This window comes from Schistocerca americana, chromosome 2, assembly GCF_021461395.2.
Source record: "Schistocerca americana isolate TAMUIC-IGC-003095 chromosome 2, iqSchAmer2.1, whole genome shotgun sequence".
NCBI classification, from domain to species: Eukaryota; Metazoa; Arthropoda; class Insecta; order Orthoptera; family Acrididae; genus Schistocerca; species Schistocerca americana.
This window is the reverse complement of record NC_060120.1, coordinates 129,968,015-129,979,365: the sequence shown is the minus strand read 5'-3', so window position 1 is coordinate 129,979,365 and position 11,351 is coordinate 129,968,015. Positions and strand designations below refer to the sequence as shown.

At 37.9% G+C, this 11,351-nt stretch overlaps 1 protein-coding gene and 1 pseudogene across 5 annotated transcripts in view; one reads left to right on the top strand and one right to left on the bottom strand.

The window, feature by feature from the left end:
• Positions 1-1,276: 1,276 nt before the first annotated feature.
• The window catches only part of LOC124596504 (phospholipid transfer protein C2CD2L), a 575,969-nt gene continuing 565,894 nt past the window's right edge, over positions 1,277-11,351 (bottom strand). For all 5 annotated transcript variants that reach the window (XM_047135664.1, XM_047135662.1, XM_047135663.1 and 2 more), the window contains one exon: positions 1,277-3,706. Coding sequence is in view for 4 of the 5 variants with exons in the window: in XM_047135662.1 (XP_046991618.1) it covers positions 3,643-3,706 (64 nt within the window). In the remaining variant the exon portion in view is untranslated. The remainder of the gene's footprint in view (positions 3,707-11,351) is intronic.
• LOC124596954 lies at positions 9,708-9,825 on the top strand (annotated as a pseudogene).

The following is an 11,351-nucleotide window of genomic DNA, read 5'->3' as shown; positions in this document are numbered from 1 at the left end:
CTCAAAGACAATGCCCATGCCAGTATCACCACTGCCTCTTTCCTTCATGGGATGGCCCATTACTGGCACCCTACATACGCCACACAGTGACACCAGCTTCCCCACATCAGACTGAGCCAGTTCAAGGGGGGGGGGGATAATTTAATCACCTTGCCTAGACATGTAAACTACATAACTGATCTGAGTAATTGCTGCAACATCCAGCTGGGACACTGCAGCTGCCTAGCATTAGGTTTGTGGCAGTGTACTGCCTGAGCCAGTGGTTGTGTTTGATAAAAAGTTAGACACAGACAACTCTGTGTTTATCTATGCCAGTGTTTCACAATGATCTCAGTTTGCCTTTTAGAATAAAATCTGCATTTTTTAAAAAAATTACGACTAGTTTGCTTTATGGATTTTATCTGTATCCATTGCCACAAGAATCTTCCTTGGACTTGGACTGTAATAAGTTTTCTTTTCATGTCTTGCCTGCTTTAGCATACAGTATAAATACCTGCTTTCTGGTATATTATGCAATAATGATTTCATTTTTTGTGTCAAGTTTCCTGTGAAATTAAATATTAAGTGCTGTCTATAAAAGTTATCTTTTACAGAACAGAAAAACTTCAGTGTCCGAAGTCACCTTGTGGACAGATCCACAAGTTAACATACTGAGCTTGATTTTTTATTTTATTTTTTTTTAATTTAAAAGCAGGTAGTAGTGGTTTGTATAAATCTTGTATGACACTGATAATAACAGTGTATGTGGTTATAAGTAATTATTAACTGAATCTGCTTACAATGAAGTTTGTAGCTTTATAGAGCAATTCAAGGTAATGTACCATACAGAAAAACCTCTCTGCCAAAGCAGCATACTAGCTATCCTAGTACATAATTACCTTAACAATCAGCTATTGTATTCTGAAACTAGAGTTCTTTATGCAGAAGATCCTGTTACTGCAACTAAACGAAAGTTTTGGCAATTCCACTTTTGATTGGACCTGAAACCATGTGTATGGAACTGTGGAGAGGTTGAACAGCTAGAGGTCCTCAGAAAGTTAAGGAGACACATAAACCTAGTTCCCATTTGGATCACAGAAGGCACTAAACTAACTGAGAACTAGGATGTCACAGTGGACAAAAATAATTAAAAATGGGTTACATTAAACGAAATTATGTTTTTTACTTTCTTGGAATGCATGATCCCAAATGCTCCCTGCTCTGATGGAGATAAAACCAAAAAAGGAAGGAAATAATAAACTGAATGTGTTTTAATACAATAAATGAAAAACATAAGTTTTTAGCAAACAGTTTAATATTAAAATTGTATTGCATTAATAAATCTGTACACATTAAAATATATTTCCATCAAAATAACTGATGGAAACTCAATAGAATCATACATAAAGCAACACTTGCATTTATAACAATTTATGATACATACTATTTCACAAATACAGGAAAATTAAAATTTCAAAGCCACCATAAGCATTTTGCACTGGTCAGTGGCAGGAAAGTCCATGGTTTCAGCAAATACCTTATTTACGGTACCATGGTCCCTTACAAATCATATAAATATATTACTGCCAACACCAAAGAGGCAAGCACTGGTAAACGTTCCGATAATCAGTGTATGTAGTCTATGTCCATTAGAATTGAAAAACTTTCAAAAGACAGTTTGAAATAATTGCTTTATGGTTATCACATTAAGTCATTTCCAGCAAATTGAAGCAAACAGAAGTACATAATGGCTTCTTATAAAAACAAAAACAATCAATTTTGACATAATAATTTAGTTGGATAGATAAAAAAATCTACTCGCCAAGTGGCGGCATAACACACACATAAAAGACGGTTATAAGGCAAGCTTTTGGAGCCAGTGGCTCCTTCTTCAGGCAGTGGGTTGAAGGGGAAGGAAGAGTGGTGAAGGAAAAGGACTGGAGCTGACTTGAAAAAGAGGTAGATTTCAGGAAGTCACCCAGGTCTGCTGGTCAGAGGCAATTTAATGCACATGATGAGAAGGAAGGACTCGACCAGTCTTTTTCCTTCATCCTTCCCCTTCAACCCCACTGCCTGAAGGAGGAGCCAGTGGTTCCGAGAGCTTGCCTAATTACAACAATTTTTTGTGTGTGTTTTCTACTGCTGCTTGGTGAGTAGATTTTTTTATCTATACAATTAAATTAAAATGGCTTCTTAGTTTTACAAATAACTTGGTGTAATTAAAAATGAATGTAGTCCCTCAAACACATTTTTCAGAGATGCATTTGTTCTTTAAGAGAGATGTTTAATGGTAGTGATTTAAGTATAACAGATCTTAAACAGAGTTTTATTTTAGGAATGTGAACACAAATAGAAACTACAGGACATTTCAGTTTCACTGGAATGAAGAAGAAAACTTATCTCAAAATGGACAGCGAGAGTCTGAAGAAGCCTAAATGCCTGCATATAATTTAAAAGGCTTAGTGGTCACTGTTTGAGAAAAATGAACCACACTACAAACAAGATATTCACAGATAACTGCACATATATTATTTAATACCTTACTGTTTACAGTTCCAATATATACATGCAGGTAAGATAAATTGTGCACTTAAAAGCAACAAACATTTATTTCAATGTCTCTGAGTAGGCAATATATGCTGCAGTTATCTTTGCTGTTTAAAGAATTTGAATTTAATGGAGTTCCTCACGCATTAAATTTAAATCAGCAATATTTACAATGCTGCTGCATTGCTACAACAAAATAAAATTAAAAATCTGTGTGAAGATGAATAAAACATTTAAATTACTTGAGAAATTAATGTGATGCTGAGGATGCAAATGAGTAAAAACACAAAACAAGAGTGAACAAATTGTTACATTCTCATTTATGTATAAAATGAAGATGGTGGTGGGGTGGTGGTGAACAAACACAGCAGTTCGCAGTTCCAAATACTGCATTTCGAATAGATGTTAGTAAGTACATAAAAATAAGCATTTACTACAACATTTTAAAAGCCCTCCCAAAACTGGTTTAAAATAATTACATTGTTTATAAGAGTAGGAACCCCACATTTTGGATACCTCTCAGTTGCCTGCAGCTTCTTGCTAAATGTGTTAATGATCAAAACTATAGAAAGATACATTTTTAACAAAAATTCTGCTTTCTATGTCAAATAAACTTTAAGTATCAAAACAAAAAAGGTACAAAGAGCATTTGAATATCTTAATTACTTTAGTTTTGTTACATTATAGAAATTTGTGTGTACAAAAGCAATGTTATATAACTTACTCCATGTCTTCTCAAGCATAAGTTTTCTGAAGTAATACAATATTTTCTTTTCATTTTTGTGTACAATTTATTAAAATACAGTAAAACTGTTATCAAGTCCTTTCAGTGAATATTTAAGGGCAAAATAGCATGTCAGGCAGTACAAGCAATATTTCATTCAAGCCAGCACATTTTCATGTTATTATTCACATAACAAAATAGAGTCTTTATGCAGCTATTAATAGCACCATGTACTTGTCACTATCAGATGCTGGAAAAATAATTATAAGACATTACTGTTCTTCTCTTAATAAATGAATGCTGTGCAAAAGTGAGTCATTTATCAAGATGTACTGGTTGTTTATAATACTCCAGCACATGACACAATGACGGCAGCGTAGATTCCTCTATCTTCAGCTCCAGCCATTCTTCAGTTGGAAGACCCGCCTATCCATGTAGGGGCTCGAAAGGTATGCACTGCAATGAAATTTAGTATTACGATCAAAGGTTGACATTAAATTGTTCCAATGATTTGTCTATTCATATCAACCCACATTAACTCATTAATGATAAGCAAACAAAGTACAGGAGTATTGAGTTGGTAGACATATAGAGATGAAAGTGTTGAAAAAACTAATAAAATGTCAGCTGAATATTTACTGTTGAGACGCCTCTTGCATGGTCTGCTGAAAACCAGTTACTCCACTCAGATAATTTGAGAACTGGTATCTAGAAGTATGTTGATTTCAGGACAAATTGTACCTACACGAGGAGTTATGGTCTAGGGTGTGATTTTGTAAGACAGACAGAGCACTCTGTGGTTATTCCACACACCAATTACTGCAAATTTGTATGCCAATCTGGTGAGTCAACCTGTGCTGCCATTCATGAACAGCACTCCATGGGGTATTTTCCAACAGGATAACATTCATCCACATATCACTGTTGTATCCCAACACCCTTTACATCGGTTATTAATGTACCAGCATTTCACATTTGCAATGGCTTATCTCACACTTACACTGACCTACGATGTTGCAATGTTATTCACTTAAATATGTTACCTAGACAACTGTATTACAGAAATAATAAATGAAAAGCATCCAACAGGATAACACTCATCCACATATCGCTGTTGTATCCGAACACCCTTTACAGAGTATCAGCATGTTGCCTTGGCCTGCTCGATCATGTAGAACAAAAGCAAACTGGTGCTTTTCATTTATCATATGTTGTTCTACCAAGAACCGGTGGAAGATTCTGTTAACATGGTATTCCAGAAATTTCATTACTCTACATTACTTTTGGTATTGCAATTTCTTCTAACACTGTATTATAATATCTGTAAAGACTATTCTTGTTAATTTGGTAGTTCATAAAGCAGACAACTTTAATCGTTCAGTTCAGAATTGAAGATTTAAAACTACTACACATAAATGAAAACCATGCAACAATTCTACATTAAGAAAAGAAAAAGAAATGTTAAACACTACACAATACTGCAAGAATTGGTAAGATAGTTAAAGGGATACGTCTTCCATAAACATTTCTTTCAAGTACAGAATCAAGTGATTCATGAACTGTGACATTGAACTGGCTAGACTTTTACAACTCATGGTGTATAATTTGCCTTTATCTATACTGTATTATGAGTAAAAGGGGCAACAGAACAAAAATTGTCTGATGCATGAAAAAGGATACAGTGTCACAGTTCATATTGCACATGCGGTGAAATTATATGAACTAAAATGAATGTATGAACTTGGGTATTCAACTGTGTATGCCCAGTTCTCTCTCTTATACCCTGATATATGATGTGTATTGTACTCATGTGCTAAATTTTATTCTGCCACTGAAAGAGTTGAAAACAAGTAAGTCACCAGGTCTGGATGGAGTCTCAAATAAGTTTTACAGAAAGTCGTATATGGTAGTGGCCCTTTACTTAGCTTGTATTTATCATGAATCTCTCACCCATCTCAAAGTTCCAAGCAACTGGAAAAAGCGTAGATGACTACTCCTCTATATAAAAAGGATAAAAGAATGGACCCACAAAATTACTGGCCATTATTCTTAACTTGGTTTGATGCACAGTTCTTGAACATGTTCTCATTTGAATGTAATAACTTTCCGTAAGGAGGAGGAGCTTCTGTCCACAAACCAACACAGTTTTAAAAAGCATCGCTCATGTGAAAATCGCTTACCCTTTCTAACACGTCATTCTGCGAACCATGGATAAAGGGCAACAGGCAGATTCCATATCCCTAGATTTCCAAAAAGTATTTGACACAGTGGCCCACTGAATACTGTTAACGAAGCTATGAGTATAATGATTAGGTTCCCTGATATGTGAGTGGCTTGTTGACTTCTTAAGTAACAGGATCCAGTATGCCATCCTTGTTGGTGAGTGTTTGTCATGGAGAAAGGTATCATCAGGAGTGCCCCTGGGCACAAAATTATCTGACGGACAGGGTAAGCGGCAATTTGCACCTGTTTGATTATGATGTTGTGATGTACGGGAAGACATTGTCGTTGAGTGACTCAGAAGGATACAAGATTACTTAGACACACTTTTTAGTTGATGTGATGAATGGAAGCTAGATCTAAGTAAGTTAATGCAGACGAGTAGGAAAAACAATCCTTTAATACTCAAATACCATATTGGTAATGTGTTGCTCAACACAGTTACACGAATTAAATATCTAGGTGAAACTTTGCAAAGCAATATAAAATGGAACGAGCATTTTAAGGATTGTAGTAGAGAAGGTAAATGGTTGACTCTGATTTACTGGGAGAATTTTAGGAAAGTGTAGTTCATCCGAAAAGGAGAGAGTATCGAACACTAGCTTGCAGAAAGAGAGAGAGAGAGAGAGAGAGAGAGAGGTGGTGGTGGTTAGCGTTTAACGTCCCGTCGACAACGAGGTCATTAGAGACGGAGCGCAAGCTCGGGTTAGGGAAGGATTGGGAAGGAAATCGGCCATGCCCTTTCAAAGGAACCATCTCGGCATTCGCCTGAATCGATTTAGGGAAATCACGGAAAACCTAAATCAGGATGGCCGGAGACGGGATTGAACCGTCGTCCTCCCGAATGCGAGTCCAGTGTGCTAACCACTGCGCCACCTCGCTCGGTGCAGAGAGAGAGAGAGAGACACTGTGTGTGTGTGTGTGTGTGTGTGTGTGTGTGTGTGTGTGTGTGTGTGAAGAACAATAAAGTTACAACATGATTTCACAAGTGTATACTCAAATGAAACTTCAAGGCAGGTTAAGGAACAATCAATAATCCCATTGCAGATGCAGCACAAGCTCAGATGAGGCAATAGGAGGAAAGGTAATTAGCGCTTTCCTTACCTCTGCCATGCACTTCAGAGTGGTTTACAGAGTATGGGTGGATGTAGATTAAAGGAAGCATTCTGGCATTTTGCCTTAAACAGCTTATTGAAACTATTGAAAACCTACATCTGGATGGGGATTTGAGCCCTTTCCTCTTGAATATTAGTACAGTGCCCACCTCACTTAGTTCAAGGCGGGTGAAAACATTGTACATAGCAGTGTTCAAAATACAACTCCATTTGTACTCCTTCTCTGTTGGTATTTTTTCTTCTTTTCCATGAGGGACAATTATACGAAAGCTTGTTATCTGATTTCTATTATATGTGATCATCTTGCTTTCTCCATAAAGAAGATACAAAATGTAATAAAAGATGCAGGCAACAGTAGAGAGAACATGTCTAGGGTAGGTTCCTTTTCTGGTTATGTAAGAAATGAAATAAAATGAAGACAGTGGAAAAGATATACAACATTCAAATGAAGCAAATGCGATAGTAAGTCACACATCTAGAGAAATAAGTTTGTAAATGATAGTGGTGAAGGAACTGTTTACAGTTAAGATTTATGAAAAATGTTGGAATATGGAAAGTTTTCAGTAATTGACCTAGGATCCTAATCAGAGCAACTGCTTTGTAGGGCACGATTAAAGAACTAGGTAGATAATCCTGTCTTGATATGCCAACCAAGACATGATTACATTACAAAGGCATGGGTTTTCAGATATCTAATGGAAGGTATGTCAAGCCTTGAGACACGTTGACAAACCTGTTTGGAAAGAAAAGAGTTAACACTTGTGTATTATGAGTGTCCTGGCATATTTATGAAGAGCCTTTGAATCAAAATTAATTAGAGGCACATTTTAAAGAAAGCACTGAAATGTTAGGAAGCATTGAAATGTAGTTCTCCAAACAATGGAAACTTCCTTAATATGACAGATAGCTGTAAAGATGACCTGTTGAGTTGCAGACAGGCACAACAAAAAGACACATACAGCTATAGGCCAAAGCCTTCCTCAGCAAATAAAACATAAACACATTCACGCAAGCAAGCACACCTCATGCGCACTTGGCTGCCATCACCAGCAGCTCTGACTGGAATATGAGAGTCATGTGAACAGAAAATCTGGAATGGGGCAGGAAAGGGGGGGGGGGGGGGATAGGAGGGTACGGGTATGGGGAGAGAAGAGTACTGTCTGAAGAGTACTGTCCCATCCAAAAGTCCCGCATAACCTCCAGTCCCTGCTTAAAGCCTTAGGCCCTTCCCAGAATCCCTCTCCTGAATCCATTTCCCTACTCATCCTCATGGCACACTGTGCACCCACCTTCTATGTGCTTCCCGAAATTCACAAACCCAACACCCCTGGATGCCCTTTTGTAGCTGGTTTATATTAGTATGACTACTAACCAGCTGTCCACCAGGATGAACGGTCACCCCCAAATTGTGGCTGAAAGCAAAGTAGACAGTCCTGTGGCACAACAAGCTGTGAAAAATGCTTGATTTCAATGGCTGCTTCACACCCCAGGCCATCTGGATTCTTTTCAGAATTGCACAGGTTGGAATTATCCTTAGAATAAATTCTCCGCCCCCAAAATTATCCTGGCCTCAACCTGCAGTATCCTACACATCCCACACTCTGCACCCAACAGTGTCTACCCTCTTGTCCTGTCACCTCCTCCCCTCTCACTTTTCCTCATTGTCTTTGTGTGCCATCCTCTGCCAACGTACCTGTTCATCCTTTACTCTTCCCTGCTTCCCTCATTTTCCGCTTCCCTCCTTTTCTGCCCTCCTCCTTTTCCTCTCCTCCCCCACTCTCCTCCTTTTTCGCTTCCGACTATCCACCCCCCCCCCCCCCCCCTTTTTTTTTTAAATTTTTTCCCAGTTTGGGTTCCAGAGAAATGTAGGAACATGCGAGGAAACACTGACCCTATGTCTTATCTTAGAAGATAGGCTGAAGAAAGACAATTCTGTGTTCACAGCATTTGTAAATTTAGTGAAAGCTTTTGACTATGTTGACTTGACTGTATTCTTTGAATTTTAAAAGTGGCAAGGATAAAATATAGGGAGTGAAAGATTATTTACAACTTATTTAGAAAGTATGTATGAATTGAAGAACATGAAAGAGGAGCTGTATTGACAAGGGAGTGAGATAGCATTGCAGCCTATCCCCTGTGTTATTCGATCTGTACAGTGAACAAGCAGTAAAGGAAACTAAGGAGAAATATGGAAAGGGAATTTAAGTTCAGACACAGCATAGGACTTGGAAGACTACTTGAACAGAACAGATAGCATCTTGAAAATGAGAATGAATATCAACAAATATCGAATATAGTAAAATTAAATTATGCAGTGTTGAAGGAATTAGATTAAAAATGATACACTAAAAATAGTAGCTGACTTTTGGTAATTGGGCAGCAAAAGAACTGCTAGTGGTCAAAATAGAGAGGACACAAAATGCAGATTAGCAACAGCAAGAAAAGCATCTCTGAAGACGTGGATTTTTTTAATATATGATAGGAATTTCTGAAAAAGGAGAGTTTATTAACACACAATATAACTTTTAAGTTTCAAGAACCCTTTTCAGAAGGTATTTGCCTGGAGTGTAGTCTTGAAGAGAAGTGAGATGTGGATGATAACTGGTTCAGAAAAGAAGAGAATGGAAGCTTTTGAAACATGATGCTACAGAAGAATGCTGAAGATTATATGGGTAAATTGAATAATGAATGGTGGTATTGAGTCAAAATGCAAAAAAATTTATGGCATACCTTGACCAAAATAAGGAATTAGTTGATAGGACACAACCTGAGGCATCAGTGTGTGCATGCGCATGTCCGTGTCCTTGCGCGCACGCATGCGTGCTTGTGTGTGTGCAGGGGTGGTTAAAAATTGCAAAGGGAGACTGAGGCTTTGAATACAAAATGGATGTAGTTCATAGTGGTTAGAGATGAAGAGGCTGGTACAGGACGACTGGTGTGGAGAACTGCACCAACACAGTCTTCAAACTGAAGACCACAATATCAACCTACCTTGATCTGCACAATAAACAGAGGACAATTCATCTCAATTACAATAGATGCTGAATAAAGGAAATTTGGAGCATTTGCTGTAGGATTTGGTTCTAGGTTCACTTTTTTTTCATTGTTGCAATTAATGGTTTGCCAACAGCCTTACCACAATGATAACACCGGTTCCCGTCAGATCACTGAAGTTAATCACTGTTGGGCTGGGCTAGCACTTGGATGGATGACCATCCAGTCTGCTGAGTGCTGTTGGCAAACAGGGTGCACTCAGCCCCTGTGAGCCAAACTGAGGAGCTACTTGACAGAAGTAGTGGCTCAGGACTCGTAAACTGGCATACAGCCGGGAGAGCAGTGTGCTGACCATATGCCTCTCCACATCTGCATGCAATGATGCCTATTGGTAGCAGGTTGGTACCATTGGGCTTTCATGGCCCACCTGGGCAGAGTTTAGTTTAATTAACAGTTTACAATCCCATGTATACAGTTATAGCTGGTAGTAACTTCAATCTACCCCAAATATGTTGGCAAAAGTACATGTTTCCAAAGTGTAAATGGGTGCAATAACAAACTAGACCTCTTTGCAACAAATAATCCTGTTCAAATAGGGAGCAACATGATGGAAACAGGAATTAGTGACCACAAGGCCGTTGTAATGAGACCGAATACTGTAACATCCAAAACCATCCAAAATAAATGCAAAACATATTTATTTAAAAACTGGATGAAAATTTGCTTGACACCTCCCTTACAGACAGTCTCCACTGCTTCCAAAGTAACCGTGTAAGCATAAGAGTACATTTAGTTTAAATTCAGAGAAATAGTGTTCATGGGAATTCAGATTTTCACACTATAAAAATTAGTAAGAGATGGAATAGTTCCCCTATGGTACACAAAACAGGTTAGGGTTCTGTTATAGAACAAACAAGTAGAGCATGCCAGATTTAAAAGAATGCAAAATCTCTATCATTTGTAAAATTTAGACTGTACTTCATTGTGAGATAGTTTTCACTCTATCTCAAAATCTGACAGAACATCTAAAGAGGTTCTGGTTGTTTGCAAAGCACACCAGCAGCAAGAAGCAGTGAATACCTACATCTTGTGATAGCAAAGGTAATGCTACTGATGACAGGGCCACTAATTCAGAGTTACTCAGTACGGTTTTTCAAAATTCCTTCACAAACTAACATGAATAATTTAGGAGTACATACATTCAGTATAATGAAGCAACTTAAGTCACTCAATAAAGGCAAAGCTTCTGGTCCAAACAGTATATCAGTTAGGTTATTTTTGGAGTATGCTGATAAAATGGTTCCATATTTAGTAATCATATACAAGTACACACACGCCCTATGAAAGATCTGTGCCCAAGGACTGGAAACTTACACAGATCACGCTAATACATGAGAAAGAAAACAGATGGCAGAACACTTAGAAAATCTACTAGAGAGATTACCATTAGTCCTCTTCTGGACTGTTGCTTTGTGATATGGGAGCCTTACCAGATGGGACTGATGGAGGACATCAAAAAAGTTCAAAGAAAGGCACCTTATTTTGTATATAACACAAAATAGGGGAGATAATGTCATGGATGTGAGAAGCAAGTTGGGGTGTCAACCACTACAACAAAGGTGTTTTTCAAGAAATTTCCATCACCAACTTTTCCTGAAGCACACCAGCAGCAAGAAGCAGTGAATACCTACATCTTGTGATAGCAAAGGTAATGCTACTGATGACAGGGCCACTAATTCAGAGTTACTCAGTACGGTTTTTCAAAATTCCTT